This window comes from Poeciliopsis prolifica, unplaced genomic scaffold (genome assembly GCF_027474105.1).
Source record: "Poeciliopsis prolifica strain line A6 unplaced genomic scaffold, Auburn_PproV2 SCAFFOLD248, whole genome shotgun sequence".
Classification (NCBI taxonomy): domain Eukaryota; kingdom Metazoa; phylum Chordata; class Actinopteri; order Cyprinodontiformes; family Poeciliidae; genus Poeciliopsis; species Poeciliopsis prolifica.
The window spans coordinates 80,227-99,872 of NW_026562623.1; the positions used below are offsets into that span (position 1 = coordinate 80,227).

At 40.5% G+C, this 19,646-nt stretch overlaps 1 protein-coding gene across 5 annotated transcripts in view; it reads right to left on the reverse strand.

Moving 5' to 3' along the window:
- The window catches only part of LOC129357367 (MAM domain-containing glycosylphosphatidylinositol anchor protein 2-like), a 94,454-nt gene extending 80,177 nt beyond the window's left edge, over positions 1-14,277 (reverse strand). For all 5 annotated transcript variants that reach the window (XM_055026662.1, XM_055026661.1, XM_055026660.1 and 2 more), the window contains exons 1-2: positions 13,682-14,277; positions 1,628-1,767 (exon numbers count right to left, since the gene is read on the reverse strand). In XM_055026662.1, the coding sequence (XP_054882637.1) occupies positions 1,628-1,767; positions 13,682-13,895 (354 nt within the window). In that variant the 5' untranslated portion in view covers positions 13,896-14,277. The remainder of the gene's footprint in view (positions 1-1,627; positions 1,768-13,681) is intronic.
- Positions 14,278-19,646: the final 5,369 nt, after the last annotated feature.

Sequence of the window (19,646 nt, forward strand, 5' to 3'; positions counted from 1 at the left end):
ATCTCTGCCGCCATCTGCATGTCGGTTCATCCCGCAAAGACAGCTACTGCTGAGTCAGCAGAGCTTCCTGCTGCAACAGGGCAGAGGAGCAGCAGGTGGCAACTTTTATTCAGCTGTAACCAAACGGGATCCGTTCATAATAAGTTGGTTTGTGATGTTCCAAAACCATCACTGTGGTCAGTGGAATAATTTGACTCCTATGTGTGCAGCTATCATCAGGATCAGCTGGTGTTTAAAAAAAAATCAGTCAGACCTGACTTTGTGCAACTTTTCTCTGCTGCTCATGAAGAAGTCAGTGATAATGATCTGTTTCTCTTTCTTTTAATTCTACATAATAGACTTACTAAAAGCGAGTTTTTAATCAATATTTGCGGTGCATATAGCTGATAAAGCCTTCATGCTGCTGTGAAGCATTTTTGCGCTTACGTCACGATGACATCACCGCGACTAGTCGACTTCAACTCGATTTCAATCATGTTGTAGTCGACCTTAAAAAATATGAAATCGTTCAACCCACACATTGATCAACTGGATAAACACATCTAACCTTTTCTCTGCAGTGATAAAAACTGATAGAATTTCTGATAGAATTTTATTGTTCAATCAGTAGATAGAACAACAAAATTAATCAACTCTTAAATTATGAGAAGCCAACAGTGATTCACCTGCTGATGCCTGAATGCTCAGCCTCACAACTTCCTCCTGCATCTGGTCTGCATCTGGAGAATTGTGCTCATATCGGACCTAAAAAATCTGACTGAGTCCATTACGTCTGAACCCTATCCAACCTGATAACTTGAATTAAAGTTTGGAGTCTGGAGCAACTCATTATATTGTTTTAAGTAGAATTTTACTGCTTTCGTTTTAAGAGCCCCATTTGAATAAGCAGCATAACCTCTCCCAGCTTCATTTAACATCTTCCAGCTCCACTTTGTTTTTATGTTAACTCTGAATAAGTGAAGTGCAAATATGATGATTGAAAGGATTTTATCTCTGCAGCTCGAGCACAGCAGGGTGGAGTCGTGATGAGGCCATATGACCTGTTAGTGCAAGGTTACAAGGTTCAAAACATTCAAAATGTCCCTGTGAATAAAAAGAACACCTTTAACCAAAGAACCTCCGCAACAAATCTCTTTTTATTATTATAAAAAGGTCCAAATGTAACAAGACTTACGACTTTAAGTTTTGAGAAGAAAAGTAGTAGCATTAGGATCAAACTTACTTGGCAACTTCGGGATTGACGTGACTCATGAATTACCTCAGAATGATTCAGTTTTTCCAACAGACACACTCCAGTGTTAAACTTTTTTTTGTTGATAAAACCCCAAAGTTCTACTCGCGCATCTAATGCTGCTTTTCAAATTTGTCTGTCTCCCGTCTGCTCAGATGAAACTGTATCCACTCAAATTGTAACTGAAAACAATATTTATAGATTTTTTTTTGTATATTTCTCTTTTTCTTTTCATCGACTTACTTTGTTATTGTTTTTGTACAGTTTTTGTGGAGTTTTTCATCTGTTTTAAAGTGCTATATAAATAAATTTGACAGTGACATTGAAACGTGCTCAAAATTGTTTGCCTTTGGTTTTAGTTTACTTAAGCAACATTTACATCAAGAACATAATTACCTGAGGTCGAGGATGTCCAGTGACAAGACACTGGAGTTCCAGAGTTTCTCCCTCTCGGATGACGTAAACCCTCTCGCTGTGTTGCTCTTCCTTCACATTACAGGCCTGACCTGCATGGACAATTCGCACTGTAGGGGGTGCTGTGAACAGCAAAACAAATAGAGGAGCAGGTTAAACATGAAAATGTTATTTTAAAATCTGTTACATGTAACATGTTACATGTTTTTTACTATATGTATAATTTCAGTATGTGGTTGTTCTGCTGCAGCAGATTGTCTCAATCTGACTTCTATAGTCATGAGTTTTTGAAGACAATTGGACAATGACAAGTAGGGCTGGAATGGTACATGTATTCAGTACCACCCACTGGTTCAGTACACAGACATACCACACAAAATTCAGCTGGGTTCTTTTATACCTGATGACATGAAGACGATTTATGTGATTCACTAAGAGAGCAATGTCATGTTTTGTAGGGCATTCCAAAACAGACAGGACCTGGGACTCCCCTAAAACATGTCACTTAAACATGTTTTATTCTCAATATGTGCACAGTTTTTTTTAAAACTAAATTTCTAAATATCAACAATAACTTTTTCTAGTAGTCTATCCAGGTATTGGCTATGCTTTCCTATAATCCTTTATTAATTATAATACATGCAACCAAATTTGGAATAGGTCTGTTGCAATAAGCAATAACTCAATTATTCTCAATAAAAATGTAAATAAGCTCAAAAATAAAATTAGGTTGATAATATTGCATGTTATTTTGGAGTTTCTCTCTCACTTTCTTCTGAAGAGGCTCACTGACAAAAAGATTCACTCTGGTGCATTCTGCTGAATTTACTTAATAACATTGACACACAGGGAGCGAACAAAACGGTAAAAAAAAAAGGTAAATTTTTCGCCACTAGGGATGAACTCAACATATGAAAAAGTGATAATGATGACAATTTTAAATTTGTTGTGTCACGTCACTGGAAACCTTTGGCTTAATTACTGGAAAGAACAGAAGCTGAAAGCAAAGTTTCTATTTTGTCGTAACACCACAGAGACACAACAAGATCAAACCGTGGCAGGGTTAGGGTTAGGGTTAGGGTTAGGACGACTACTGTGGCACTTATGGTATCAGCTGCCACAGCTGCCATAACTTAGTTGTGTCACCTGCCACAGCTTCTGTGGAAGTTTGAATATTGAATAAAGCATTTTATTCCCAACATTTTTTTTACGACATACACCTGCCACAGATTGTCATAGTATTCGTGGCATCTGTCCCCAAAGTGGCGGCACTTTAGTGGCAGGTGTCATTGAAGCCGTGGCAGCTGCATGTGTGTATTTATGTATGCTTGGTGTTTTTCACAAATTGCCCAGCTGGAAGGCAAGTGACTGTCGCCCCACCATGCAATAAATGGTGGGAGCGGCGCTGTCCCCTGGTGTGTTGAGCCCATAACGAGTGAGCTGTTTTATCAGGCTCATGGAAATCCTTCTACAGTGAAGATATCACAGATTTCAAAAGAAAATAAAAACGGGAGACCACTGCTAATGTAAGGAATAGTGCCTGTCTCGTTTCCAGAGTGCAATGGTCCATTCTCAAAATATGGCATTGGTCTCCCATGTGTTCTCTCACTGTGGGTTGCAGCGAGGTCCTTCTCTGCTGCTGAGCAAGTAAGAATAAAAACTAGTCCTGGCCTCCTAATATGGAGCTAAAACAGTCTCATAATTCACAAATGCACAGATTCACACTTGTATTTTTGATGCAAACATAAATATTAACCCATTCCAACAGCACTTTAGCATGAGTCATGGCTGCCAGAAGCTCAGCCAGAAGCTCAGCCAGAAGCTCAGCCTGGCTTCTGGCAGCGACAGAGCAGTAAGTGAGACATCTCTATTCATATATTTAGCTATTTATCCCCATATATAATGATCAATGTTGAGCAATTTAATTGTGCAACTGTAGCTGAGTTAATTTTATTTATTTTATATTCTTATGAACCTTCTCAAAACACCTTTTTGTTTAATTGACATGTCTGTTATCACCTTTGCACTGCAGCAGGCTATTTTGTTTATACTGCTTCTATTTTGGTTCCTAAATATTGTTCTGGGAGGATGGTTATTAATGTTGCACAAAGCAAAGTTCTGTGAGGCAGCTGCAGCAGCCAGGCAGAAGCTGCCTGACTGAGCTGCTGGTAAGATGTGCTAAAGTTGTGCTAATGCTACCTCCTACTTTAGTGATGTCTATAATGTTAATATAGTTCTCACAATTTTTGTGCTGCATAAAATATAATGTTAATTGTCTTTATGTGTTTTGAAAACTTTAGGTTCGGTTTAAAATTAAAACAGTTGCCCTTTAAAGTTGTTTCAAGTTTTCCCTCCAAAATGTTTGTAGAGCTGCTGGGATCTGACTGTGCAGTTCTATAAATGCCGACAAATACAGAAATCCCATTGAATTTTTAGGCAGAACTGGTTAGACCTCTGCAAGTCATTTAGCACAACGTTCTCCACGACCTGGGCTGCACAGTTGTGAAGTTGGTAGCACTGTTCCATTGCAGCAAGAAGGTCCTGGGTTTGATTCCTTCCCTAGGTCTTTTTGCATGTTCTCCCTGATCTTTCCGGGTTCTCCGGCTTCCTCCCACAGTCCAAAACATGACTGTCAGGTTAATTGGTCTTTCCAATTCTCCCTAGGTGTGAGTGTGTGTGTGTGTGTGTGTGCATGGTTGTTTGTCCTGTTTGTCTCTGTGTTGCCGTGCGACAGACTGGTGACCTGTCCAGGGTGAACCCCGCCTCTCGCCCAGAACGCAGCTGGAGATAGACACCAGCAACTCCGACACCGTTAGGGAGAAGGGTGATCAGAAAATTGATGGGTGGATGGTTCAGACCTGGACTGGATCTGAGTCAAAGCCTTTTTTCAAATGTCAGACCGGTTCATGCTGCTGCATGTGTGTAAACCTTCAGGTGACTGTTCTGATGTGGAGCCTTAGATTTGGTCCAGATCTCAATATTTACCTCTGTCTAATAAACACAGAGAGATAGATGTCAGTCACATTGTCAGAGTTGTGTGCAGCCTGTTTGGGGGGGACCAGGGGACTGGCAGGGCAGGGCAGGGCAGGGCAGGGCAGGGCAGGGCAGGGCAGGGCAGGGCAGGGCAGGGCAGGGCAGGGCAGGGCAGCACAAATGGAACAAATGTCCAGATTACTACAAAACTGCTGAAACACTTAAATCTAGACTAAAATCTACCTGTTTGGAATTGCTTTAGAAACATAAATCAATTAAGAATTTAAAAATGGCACTTGACTAAATGTAATGTTTCAATTGATTCTGTGTTGCATGACTGTTTTGAAATGCCTTGTTGCTGAATTGTGCTATATGAATACATTTTGATTGATCCCCTTTGGGATTGAAAATGGATTTTGCATAAGTCCCCTTTAAAACTTGACTTTTTGGATGCAGCAGTAAAATTTTAGATTATGTTATCACTGACACATTGCCCTGAAATAAATATAAAGGACATTGTACATCTCACGGTATATGGTCAGAAAATAGTGGTGAATGCTACTGATCTAAATTGCCTGTCCATAGTACCCAGTAATTATGATTTGGTCTACCAATTCATAAATTGAGATGCCATTATAAGAGAGCCAGAATTTGGTGACTCTGAAAGAATAGTACAGCTCATCAAAGCAGTGGGGTGAATCATGAAATGTATCATGTTCATGAGGATTTTTGACCTTAGTGTGTTCAGTGCCTCAAAGCCTCTTTCATTAGCAAAATCACACAGAAAAAAAGGACAATTTTATGCTTTTTTTCTAATATATATTGTGAAACAGAACATATAAATATGTTCTAAATATAAAACTAAAGCTCAGAAGTTGCATCCTAATCTCCTTCCCACGCTTCCTTTTTTTTTTCCTTTTTCTTTGACTGGTCTCCATTGGAAAACTCAGTGAAACAGACTGAAACAAACTGAAATACAGATCTCTGTGAAAAGCCCAAAGTGACTCAGCAGGCATTTCAGTGTGGTAAGCTAAATGAACGTAACAGATCCTGAATATTACATAATAAACCTCCTCTTGCTCCAAAGTGCCCATATAGGACTACAGATAATATTGGAGAGATGTAGAAGGCACAGGGAAACAGGGGGTTAGAGGTATGAACTGTTGTAACCTCTAATTTCCAACCCACTTCTGCAGAACGTCAAAAAAAGACTTCCACATACACTTTTCCACTTATCATGTTTGTGATTTAGTCTTACATGATGACCTTTCCTCAGAGGTCATCTGTGACGTACACAGGCCTCCACGTCACAGGAGAGTAGAGCTTATTGTGCTGCTGGCAGCTGGGATGCTGCTGACAGATGGGCACTCAGTGACAGCAGCACAAGCATTTATTTAACTTTAACTGTCAGCAAGTGAGAATTGCAGTGGTCTTCCATACATGTGTTTTGCTATTTCCAACATACTCTACTGTAAACAAAACCTTAAAAACATTTGAATTTTACTGATTTCCTTATTTACATTTAAATAATACACATGGTAAGACTGAATTGCAGCAATAGATGGGAATTCTAAACACATGTTGACAAATAGTGTTTAGTGCTGGATGCACTGTGCATATCTTGAAATTTTAATTGAAGTAAAAAATGATATATAATTATTGTATTTTTTTAACCTTCTTTAGTAATAAAATTGTGGAGAGAAAACAAGGTCTTTAGTGTCAAAATATGTACAGAGGTGTAGCCTACGTAGCCCACATCTCTGTGAGGGCATATGTACTGTATGACCTAAATCTAAATGTTATTGGTCCGTTTACTTTCGTTTATATGGTGTATTTGTGCTCTTTCTGTAAACTAAATGTGACTATTTCACTTACAGCTCTCAAAGTCCACTTAAAAATAAATAAGTGGACTTTCAATGTGTGTACTCTCCGATAATATCCTGCAGGCGCCTCTGTTGTCAAAATTTCCTTTGTTGATAGTGGTTTAGGAAATATATGTTTCCTTTACATGGCACCACGAGGAAACCGGCATGATGGTGTCCACAACCAGCTGGCAAGGACCTACACATCCATTTTCTTACACCAACCCGTCCTGACCTCACACTGGTGCCTGTCTTTTGGAAGAGAGGCGGGGTACAACAGACAGGACTCACACCTAGGGAGAATTTAGAGAGACCGATTAACCTGACAGTGTTTTTGGACTGTGGGAGAAAGCCGGAGAACCTGGAGAGAACCCACCTGGGCTGGGAATTGGACCCAGGACCTTCTTGCTGCAAGGCAACAATGCTACCAACTGTGCCACTGTGCAGCCCCATTCTCTTCTAGAAAATCAGAAATAAATCAAGTAAGTTCATCGCAATTCAGGATCCTGAGCGCCCACTGACCAGAAGCCACGGCCCATTGTGATGCAGCTGCTCAATTGTCAGGATCAGGATAAAATTATTTGCATCGCCCTGCAGCTGAAAGGTCCAGTATAACAGCCAAACACATCCTAGTGTGTTTGTAATGTAGAATAACAATAAAACTGGCTATATCAATCAGTCAAGTTTATTAGAATAGCACATTTCAGTAACAAGTCAGCTCAAAGTGCTTTATATCATAAAACCACACACAAAGTTTTTGAAGTGCTGTCATTACACATCAAAATGTTGGTTAGTGTTTCATTTATTATGGGACAAAAGCAGGTGAGGTGATTTAAAGAAACTCAGTGTTTTGGTTTTTGCACAAGTTTCCAGAAGTTTGTTTAAAATTTTTGGTCCATAGATGCTGAAAGCTGCTTCCCCTCTTTTGGTTCTAGTTCTGGGGATGCAAAGCAGAACCAGAAGACCTGAGAGGTCGGGAAGGTTGATCCAACAACAGATCTTTGATGTATTGTGGTGCTAAACCGTTCAGTGATTTTTAAACTAACAACAGTATTTCATAGTCTATTGTCTGAGACAGGGAGACAGCAGAAAGTCTTTAAAACCAGGAAGATAGAACTGGGTTCTAAAGAGAAGCGAGCAGCAGCTTCTGAATCAGCTCCTGCTGTCTGGTGTTTTAGTGGGCCTGTAAATATACTGTTGCACTGATTAAAAAGATCTGAAAACAAACGCATGGATGAGTTTCTCTAGATCTGGCTGAGACATTAGTCCTCTAATCCTGGAGATGTTCTTCAGGTGATAGAAGGCTGACTTTGTAATTGTCTTTATGTGGCTCGCAAGGTTCAAGTCTGAATCCATCATTAGCTTTTACATGAATGTTAGCACTGCCCTGGAACAGACTGGCGACCTGTCCAGGGTGACCCCGCCTCTCGCCCGGAACGCAGCTGGAGAGGGACCAGCACCTCCCGTTAGGGAGAAGGGTGCTCAGAAAATGGATGGATGGATGTTAGCACACTGAATGCAGTAATTTTATGTTTGTCAACATGATAGTGACAAATCTCATCCTATTGGTAGCATCAAACCCTTAGTCTACTGATAGCCGTGTTGTTAACATTGTACCTTTAGTTAGTTCACCTAAGCATTGCTGCTAATTTTCAGGATTACCCGTTCCCAAGCCAGCCGAGAGACATAGTCCCTCCAGCGTGTCCTGGGTCTTCCCCGGGGCCTCCTCCCGGTGGGAAGTGCCCGGAACACCTCACCAGGGAGGCGTCCAGGGGGCATCCTGACCATCTGGGCATCTGCCCGAGCCACCTCAACTGGCTCCTCTCGATGTGAAGGAGCAGCGGCTCTACTCTGAGTCACTAACGGATGACCGAGTTTCTCACCCTATCTCTAAGGGAGAGCCCAGCCACCCTACGGAGGAAACCCATTTCGGCTGCTTGTATCAGATGTCGTTCTTTCGGTCATTACCCAAAGCTCATGACCATAGATGAGCGTGGGAACATAGATTGATCGGTAAATCAAGAGCTTTACTATCTGGCTCAGCTCTCTCTTCACCACAACGGACCCGTACAGCGCCCGAAATAAATAAATTTATAAAATAAAATCTAATTAAAAACATAAATAAGTGATGCTGATGTTATTAGGAAGGGGCAGAGGGTTAAATCTGATTCTGCCTGAAGTCCCATATTACCTTGGAATCTTCCTGGAATCCCCTGGTAGCCTCTATGCCAGTCCATCGATACTTTGGGGACATCTTGTTTTATTTAGTTGTGGCATGTTTGGCTTTTGCCGATTTTCTAATTATTTTTGTTGATGTTTATGTGATATTTTGTGAACTCCAAATGCTCTGGGTCGAATCTTTGTCAATTGAGGTTCTGCAGTAACTTCTGTTTACAGCCGCGAACTTCCACCCCAGATCACATCAGCAGCGACTTTAACCCGCCTGGTAGAAACGTAAAGGACGCACAGCGAACAGTCAGCAGGTGGTACCAGGAGGTACCAGGTCTTTGAGCTACGTTGCAACTCACGGTGACAGTGACAGTACCGTGTCTTATATCAAGATGTCTGATATAAAGACAGACATTCTTTCTATCTGTTGGTGGTACCGACCCAGACTGCCTGTAGCCAACCAGGCATTTAGCAGAATGGTGAAGTCAAAGTCAGAAGTTTCTCTGCAGCTGAAGCATTTCTGTGTTTAGAGGTGAGGCAGGTTTTGTCCCGCTATTTATTGCAAGGACAATTATGAAAAACAAATACATTTGATCAAACTTCAAAATCAGACCTACATTTTATTCACAAACCACTGTCCAGGACGAAACATCTAAGATCCATAGATACAAAGCCTCAACAGACAATGTGCTCAGTGAATGTCTCAGACAACAGGGAACGGAGGTTGAGGTGCCAGAGATACCATCATGGGAGGACAAGCCCTACATGGGATGTACCACCAGCAAATAACCCAAGTGGCTGATATCAGTAAATCCTACCAATGGCTGGAAAAAGCTGGACTCAAGGACAGCACAGAGGCCCTCATCCTGGCGCCCAGGAACAGGCCCTAAACATCAGAGCAATAGAGGCCCAGATCTACCACACCAGACAAGACCCAAGGTGTAGGTTGTGCAAGGAGGCCCCTGAGACAGTCCAGCACATCACAGCAGGGTGCAAGATACTGGCAGGGAAAGCGTACATGGAGCGACATAACCAAGTGGCAGGTATAGTGTACAGAAACATCTGTGCAGAATATGGACTGGAAACCCCGAGATCAAAGTGGGAAACACCCCCAAAGGTGGTGGAGAACGCCAGAGCTAAGATCCTGTGGGACTTCCAGATCCAGACAGACAAAATGGTAATGGCGAACCAACCAGACATTGTCGTAGTGGATAAACAACAGAGGAAAGCCGTTGTGGTAGATGGAGCAATACCAAGCGACTGCAACATCAGGAAAAAGGAGAAACTGGAGAAATACCAGGGCCTCAGGGAGGAACTGGAGAGGGCCTGGAAGGTGAAGACCACAGTGGTGCCTGTGGTCATTGGGGCCCTCGGGGCAGTAACCCCCAAACTGGAGCAGTGGCTACAACAGATCCCAGGAACAACATCAGACATCTCACTCCAGAAATGTGCAGGTATAAGAAAATTCTCCACTCTAGAGTGTGCAACTGAGTTGGTTAATTTAAAAGTAAAAGTGAACCCTCACTGTAACATGGTTCATCTTTCACAGTCTCGCTGCTTCACGGATTTTTTTGTGCATTTTATTTTTTTCACAGTGCATTGTGTTCTGCGTCCTGATTGGCTAAACAGTCTCCGCACTTCTTCTCTAAATGTTACGGTATTTAAATTTACGTAATACAGCTTGGCAAATTTTGGCAAATATGTTTTCCCAGAAGAAAAAAGCCAATAACTATGTTCTTCTCTTGAAAAACACACCTACACCTCAGGCTTCAGAAGAAAAAGACACTGCAGAGCGGAGTCAGCCCGCAGCGTCACAGTCAGAGCACAGTGAAATACATGAGTCACAATTTGTCCTACTCTATCATCAATCAATCAAATTTTATTTGTATAGCACATTTCAGCTACAAGGCATTTCAAAGTGCTTTACATCATAAACACAAAACACAAAGGCATGCAACACTACTTTGTATTGATGGTTCAACTGATTATTTTACTGTAGTTGTTAGGTTTATTTTGTTCCCCAACCTGCAAGAATTAACCAAAGACACAAATTACTTTTCCGCAGAAGAGGATAGCTCAACGGGGAGACCCGCTGCCAAACGCTGTCTGGGATCAACTCCGCCGGCTCTCAGTCCCCAACTGCCTTTTATCATGTTAACAAACAAAGAGGTTGGCTTTTCACACAGTCATGCAAACAATTGACCAATAAACTTCCCCACAGGATGTTCTGGGAGTCTTCCGTTGACATCCCCTTACCAGGACACAAGGATGACCTCTATAAATTCATCCCTCTGGACACAGATAATGATCAAAGCAGCTCGTAAAAATGTGTGAACATTTCTAACCCTTAAAAGAAAACCTGAAAAAACAGTTAAGATTATACCATAAAAGAAAGGAGTCAAGAAAGCACCACACAGAAATAATATAAAAACATAACCTTTCAAATAAACTCATATTTAAACTCATACATAAATTAACTTACAACACTTTCTTACAAATGACTACTGTTGGGAAAATTTTCTATTTGTTAAAAAATAATGCTTGGGCCTGAAAACAGGTTTTGCTCTTTGGTTTCAATGTAAAGTATTTAATTATGCTGTCAAAAAATAAAGGTAACTTCGTGGATTTCGCCAATCACAGATTCTTTTTGGAAAGCAACCCCCGCGAAAAAAGAGGGTTCTCTCATAATATGCACTATTCTTTCAGCATTAATTTTACAATTAGTACTGTAAAAAACTGTGCAATAGTAATGTCCAGACACCAGCATGGAAGTAAACACTTAAATGACTTTATTGTTAGTGATAAGTGACGCTTACAGAATTTAACAGCTGCTGAGAGGAATGATAGCCTGTAGCGCTTATGTAGCAGTCAGAAGCTCTTCAGATCAGCAACAGTTTCATGCTTGGAGAAGGAAACATTGAAAAACATTTGTTTCCAGTGCAGACAATTTCTGGTAAGCTTCATAGTGTTGAATTTCCGAATTACATACATCACGGATAAACGTTAGTGATTTGGTAACATTTTAAACCTTGACAATGTTGGCTGTATTTTTAGCTCAGCACCCATACAACATTCTCATTGAACTTTTAGTTTGAGCTAAATGGACTTTTTTAACGTAGGTAATCATAGGTAACTAAATAAGTAAAAAGGAGCTTCCAGTTATGGCCGCAAGCTAGAGAGTAACGCTTAGCTTTGCTCTGCTGAAATCTGAGAAAATGAGATTTTTCCAATGTGTGGCTGGCAGAGAGCAAATTTGTCCAATCATGGTAAAACAAATAAAGATAAAGGAAAATTTATGACGAAAGTTAGCAAATTTTGCAACTCAGATGGAAGATGGAGATAGCATGGAGACCAATACTGGCTTTAATGCTGGCAATAGCAATAAGGCAATGGATAACCATACTAAAGAAATATTAGTGGCAATAAACAATCTAAAATCTGAGTTTGATATCAGTAATATCAAACTCAGTAATATTGAGTTTCAAACATATTTTCAGATAGATCTCATAGGTATTTGATTGTTCAAGAGTTGCTTTAGCAATAAATTTAAATCTGATCAGAATCTGGATGAGCCTCAGTTTCATACACATTTATTCCTTACTTTAGCATCCCCTCCAGGAAAGCAGCACACGGGATCTTACAAGAGATTGCTCCATGCTATGACTTGACGCACACCGAAAGCAGAAACGTCATTTGTAATTTTATCAGTTATATATCTGGAGATATCTTTAGTCAAATAATATTGCTTTTTCTTGCTTCTCTGCAACATTCCAGACTTACTCGCATATTGATTATTTCTTGGTATTAGAAAACAGGATAGATGGATGGATAAACAACAAGATGTGAAGAAAAACATATCCTTGATTAAAATGGAACTCTGAATGCTTCAGCATATCAAGACATTTTGGATAATTCTATGTTCCCAACTTTGTGGGAACAGTTTGAATTAGAGCAGCGACTAACAGCCAGGGCTTCACGTCCAACATCAGTGAGTGACCTCATAAATGTGCTTCTGGAAGATTGGTCAAACATCACCATAAACACACTCTTTAACCCTGTGAACAGCCTTCCCAGAAGAATTGAAGCTGTTCTAGCTGCAAAGGGTGGACCAACGTCATATTGAACCCTGTGGATCAGGAATGGGATGTCACGTAAGCCCATATGTGAGTCAAGGAAGGGGAACGAATACTTTTGGTAATAGAATGTATTTCAGTTTAATGAAGTTGAAAAATTGAATTACAAATTACATCTAATTCAGCATTGCTAGGTCAAATTATGAATCTTGACTGGATAAAATTACAGAGTGGATTCATAGGTGGATGTTCCTGCGGTTATGAGCAGAATCAATGCCATTAAAGTGACACTACTCCCTCTCACACCACCTGGTGACTGGTTTTTATTTTCTAAATGAGCAGGCTACTTTAATAATTTATATAGAGAAATGACGGGACTAGAATTTGACTGGCTTTGTTACATTTCCCATACCATAAGGGTCCAATCATAACTAAGTATTATTGGGCGGAACAACTGAGATCCATACAATATTATTCTGGAAAGAATGGTATTCCAATAAGGAAAGAAATTGAATCAGAAAGTCTAGTATTTCCCATGACATACTTCAACCGCCTCCCTCCCCCAATTTAAAAAAAAAAATTTATTAAAATATTGTTTGAAACAAATATGCTAGTTAAAAGACCTGAAACTTTATCACAAAAGTGCAAATTTACCATAACCAGGTTTTAAGTAGTCATCACTTCTTGGCTTGCAAAAAAGATGAATTTATACCTGAGGCAATACAATATATATATATATGTTTTATAAAGACATAGGATGGATGGAGAAAATGTGTGTGTGCAGACCTTCACACATACGCACACACTCATTCAATACAACCACGCAAATCCCTCACAAGGTCATGGTGTTGGGGGTGTTTTAAGAGAAGCGTTGGTGTTCTGCTGCAGTCGGTGATATTGTGAGGTGTTTGCAGTGATGGAGCAATATGGACCTTTACAAATATCAATGACGTCCTTACCATACACGCCCTGGCTGTGCACGCCCTGCAGGAAGCTGGTCAACAGCCACAAGAGTCCAAAAAGTAAATCCATCTTCTCATCCTCGTCGGTGCCCCACTCTCCCTCCCCCACCCCTCCCCCCGGTTGTCGGTTCGGTTGCCGCAGTTGCCTTTGCTTCCTCCTTCCCTGACCGGGTCTTTCCGCAAGGAATCCGATCCAGTGACTGCTTCTCATCCACAAATCACAAATATTTTCTGATCACCTTTCCAACTCCCATTCCCAGCACCCGCTCCGCTAATTCAGATGGAATTAGAATGCCCGGCTCAGTTCATCCTGGAATTAATATTCGTATTAATATCCTTCAGTTGTGTCTCCTTGGTCGTGACATGGTAGCGGATGATAACTATAAAGAGAGAAAACGGACATTCAAATCCTGAATCCTGAGCACCGGGATTCTCAGAAATCCCCACTTGTGGTTCTCTGGTTCTTTCAATCCATAACCTGAAACGGAGCGATGAAAAGCCGGTTGAGCTCCGGCTGCCGGCGGCCAGTCAGGGCCTTCAGGCCGAAGAGGAAGGGAGGAGACTCCCTCCCTGAGAGAGCGTGATGCCGCTACTGTCAGCGAGGATGGCCGAGAGGGAGGGAGGGAGGGAGTCATACCGCGGGAATGAATCGCTGGATAGCTGCCAATGACAGGAAGACTGACGTCACGAGGCTTTAAATCGGGGCAGCAGGCAGCGAACCTCACATCCGGGGCAATATTTCAAAATAAAGCGAGATCCCTTTACTTAATGCTGCTTTAAAACTTTTATTTTACGGTGAATAAAATTAGCGCTCATGTTAAAAATAAACAAATAATCATAATTTTACTTTAATACAGCTGTATGACCAATGAAAAAATTGCTAAATATAGTTATTTTTTATTTGGCATTTTTTTTGACAGAAATGGATGAATTCTAAGTAAAATTTGCATATGCCTAAGGGTTCATTTATTAGTTTGCTGCATCAGCCAGGGCCCCATGAGACCTTAAGAAAGATGGATTGATTTAAAAAAAAGTTTTTTAAAAACATTTTTCAAAAAATCATTTTAAATGGATGAATAAAATGGAGAACATTAAAATTAACTGTGTCACATACAGAAGTATGCTGATGACACAGCCATAGTCGGATGTATCAGGGACGACGGAGAGGAGGAGTATCGCTGTCTGGTGAGGGACTTTGCACTCTGGTGCCACACAAACCATCTAGAACTCAACACCGCTAAGACGAAGGAGCTGGTTATAGACTTTGGGAGGTCCAGACCAAAGCCGAGACCAGTTGTTCTAGAGGGAACGGAGGTTGAGGCCGTGGACTCCTACAAGTACCTTGGGCTGTGGCTGGACAGTAAACTGGATTGGTCAAAACACAGCAGCCACCTGTATGGGAAGGTGCAGAGCAGGATGTACTTCCTGAGGAGACTGCGGTCCTTTAACATCTGCAGCAAACTGCTGTGGATGTTCTACCAGTCAGTGATTGCCAGTGTCCTCTTCTACACCGTGGTGTGCTGGGGAGGCAGCACATCCAAGAAGGACACGTACAGACTGGACAAATGATCAGGCGTGCCGGCTCTGTGGTCGGCGTGAAGCGGACTCTGGTCACGGTGGCAGAGGCGAGGACACTGAACAAACTGCTGGACATCATGGACGATAGCAGCCACCCTCTACATGCCGTCATCAGCAGCCAGAGGAGCCTGTTCAGTGACAGGCTCTTCTGGCACTTGGGAATCTATTGGTTCCCAAGTGCCGGACCAATAGATTCAAGAACTCCTTTGTCCCCCACGCCTTCAGACTGTACAACTTCTCACTGGAGGGTGGGAGGTGACACAGGACAGAGAGAAGAGTAGTGGAGTAGTGACCCCTTGTATTTTTCTGCAAATATTCACACTTATCAGGCCAAACCATATAGTGCAATACCATATCACTGGTCAATCTATCCTCCAAATTCCTATATTTTCTTTTGTGTTGTATTTATATTTTATTTATATTCTTACTCCTTACTTATTTCTGCTCAATTTAGGGTTTTGCCTACTCACATTTAGTGTGTACCTTTGTATTTAATTTGTATTTGTTGTATTCTTTTGTATTTTGTTCACTGGGTGCCACCTTTCTGCCTGTAAGCTGCTGGTAACTTCAATTTCCTGAGGGAGTCTTCCCAATGGATCAATAAAGTACGAGTCTAAGTCTAAATACATAATTAAATCATTAATTACATGTACCATGACATGAATAAATATTTAATAACATTTCTTAAACACAAATAGGTAACAATATTATCTAGATAAGAGTAGTGTAACCCACAAGTTACTTTAAATACACTTAATAATAGCAAAAGGCAGGTCATGTAATTTAATTCTCTGACCAGCACCAATGCTATGACAGTATATCTAAAAAGAAGTTGGGCCGATCAAGACTCTAAATTCTAAAGAGCCGAGGTGTGAATAACAACACAGGAGTGCACAAAGTGTTAACAAGGAAGAGTAGAATTTAATAATAAAACAATTATGGATCCACATTTACAATTGTAGCAAAATAGCTCACGTTTTTTTTAAAAACAGAAAATAAAATAAATAACAGTCGTTTCAAGGTGTCAGTCCATTCAGTTTTGTCCACTCTGTTCCAATGTGTCAGTCGATCCTCTCAGTATTTCAAGAATAGTGACCAATCGGGTCACTATCTACCATCTCACTGGGTTCACTGGGTTCACTGGGCCGAGGCTCGCCATCCAAATTCAGAAGTGAGTCTTGGAGTCAGAGGGCACTCCAGGCCAAAAGTTCACCGTAATTAAAACCTGACCAACGCTCTGACGGTGTCTGACTCTACCGGGGATTTTTTTCAGTCTCAGCTGCGCTCAAAGAAACGTTTGTCCAGATTTTATCATCTCTCTCGGGCTCTTAACGGAAACAACGATCAGCTGTTAGCTCTCCACCGCGTCTGACGCGTCTGAGTAGAATCACAGCGCAGTAGTGAAAGGGGCGGGACAATCAACCCCATTGGCTGACGTAATGTCAGACCACGCCAGCCATTGGTTGCCCAATCCATCAGCAAAACAATAAAGGCCTATTTCAGTTTTTAACGATGTTTTTAGCACGTTTGGATATATCTTTCTAAGCAAAATAAAACACAAAATCTATTTATACTTTCAAATCTTGTGAAACAAACAACACACACAAAAAAACATCAAATTAACATCACCAACTTCCACCTGTGTTCTTAACACTGGGTCACAGTAGCTTTCTGTCAAATTGCGCCCGCTGATTGGTCAGTTACTGACAAATACCCTGGAATGATTGTGGAGGATGCTCCACGTATGCATAGGGAGGGATCATGTCAATTGTCAATTGTTTCATGGAAATGATAATACGCATAGACAAGGTTCAAATCCTCTTGTGTGATCTTTTTTTTAACTCAGGACATAACTTATTTTATTTTGTCTTTTGATGAAAATACCACAACAGCTACATATAAGTAATGTTAAATCAGATGAAAAAAAAAATGAAACCTAATATTTTCCGGGGGAACTATGACTTGTCCAGGGGGAGCCCCCGTGACACCTCCACTGTCCTACAGCAAGGACTCTAATATTTCCTCAAAGCAGATGCCTGTGACTACATCTTTATGCACAATTATTTCTGTAGAGTAAATGTATATATATGTTTGAACAGCATCATTTTGTTTGTCAAAAAACATAAAATGTTGGAAAATCATCACGTGCACTGTGTCATAATTCCACCGTAGGATTCCACTGTAATGTGAAATGTGAAAACGGTTAAAAACCTGAAAAACTTAAATCATGATTATAGGCAGAGATTTTAAAAAATTGAATCATTTGAAGATAGCTTAATACCTGGTGAGTTGTTTAAAAGTTGAATGGAATTTCTAAGGCTGCGTTCACACTGCAGCTTGAGGTGACCCAACGACCTCAAAGTATGCCGCATATGCAGTAGAGGGGCAATAACATCAGCGTTCTGCCAACTGCCATAAAAAGGAAGTGCTCAGTGTTTGCAGAAGTAAAAATGGATGCATCCGGTGGAGCATAGCTTGCACGTTTGAAGTTGTCCAACCGGAGCCAGCATATTAGGAACTTAATCCTCATTGTTGTCCACCATGGTTGTTGTTGTTTTTTGCCGCTTATGCATATTGGTACGCAGAATAGTGACATTTGTCAAGTATCGTGACATTCAGGTCAAATGCATTCGTAAAGAATGCAACTTGTCAGACTGTCATGAAAAGATTGGATTGAGGCCTCATTACGTCATAAAAATTGGAATTGAGTCACTTCAGGTTGCAGTGTGAACACAGCCTAAGTTGAAGGAGACAGAAGTAATAAGCTGTAAAAAGTACAAAGGTTTTGCTAAATTTTGAAGAATTCAGAAGAATTACAATGTCTTTCAATGGGGCTGAAATTAGCATAAAGCTTAAATATTCCAAAAAGTTTAGTAGCTCAAATTATCAAACGTCATGGTGCACGTCTCCAGAAGAAACTGAATGTTTTGATATATGAATTGTTGAAATCAGCTGAGGAATGCAGTAGTAGTTAAACACAAAAAAGTGCGGAACACTGGATAATAATACGTAAAAGTAGTCTTATTTCGTATAATCTTATTTTTTCTAAACTGAATTTAATTTTGTATTTCATCATTCATCTACAATATTTGTGTTATTGTGTTTATTGTGAAGCATTGTCAGTTGAGGACTGTAAATGTACTATATAAATAAACTTTGACTTGTGAATGCATTCTCACCTGATCACTTAATTCTTTGTTTCCTGGAAGCAGCTCTTTAAAGACGTCCAGAAATGTGATTGTAGCTGGTCCTTGTAAGCACCATTCACATGTCTTCATTAGGTTCCTTTGTCCCCTCGCTATGTATTGCCCACAACCGGCGTAAAAAATTTCACATGGCCGCAAGTCTCACAAACAAAGCCCCGTGATGCAATGTTTATATAAACATGGGGTCTTCTAATTGGACTGATAGAGTATTTCTGAGTCGATTATTGCGTCATTTCTGCCGGATTTTCACCAAATATCAGCTACAATAATGGACAGAGGAACTAACAAGTTCATGTCATCTTTTTTGGATGACATCAAGGTGTTTGAGCCACAATTCCTCCAACGTTATGCTGGTTGAGCTATTCATGCAGTCGTGCACAAGCTTTGATCCAAGCAAGGCATTCTGCTTCTGATTTTGGAAATATGTGAATTCTACTACCACAAATATGGTCAGGATACCTGACATCACAGTACAGATTCCCACCAACAATGGAGAACCATTCTGTTTCGATTGTTGATACAAAAACTTTCTCCCATTCTGCAATGTAACGTGACAATACATTCGCGTGTGTTTACTAATGCATGAACATTAGCTTGTGTTTGTGAGATGGCTACACATGTGGTAGCCGCACTACTACATAGAATGGGCATCAGCCAATGAAACCTGGCCACTGTGGTAAAGTCCTCTAGACTTTGTGGATAAAATTGGCAAAGACCACAAGTCACATCAGACAAGTTTCTCAATAAAAAACACAAAGGATGAATTTGACAGTAGCTTACTATTTTTTAGGGGAAAGAAAATTGATTTGCCTGCTTTTAAAATGTTTAATATTAAGGACTAATCTTACAGTAATATAGTTTGATACTTTTAGCTAACATTGACTTACAGCAAGCTAGGATTAGTTTAACTAACTGAAAGCTAAATTTACCTAGAAAGAGAAATATAGGCAACATTATCTATAGAAAAATCTAAATTTAAGAAGAAACATACCGAATATATAATACAGGAAGTCTAGGCATTGTGCACCTGTGTTAGGTAGGTGCACAGGATAAAGACTACTTCTTCATATTTTCTCAGCAAAGTGCATTCCAGTTGGTGAACTGCTGCCCCCCTCTGGTAGACATGGCATATTGCACTACTCAAAACAAAACCTTAAATAATGTCATGTTTCAAATGC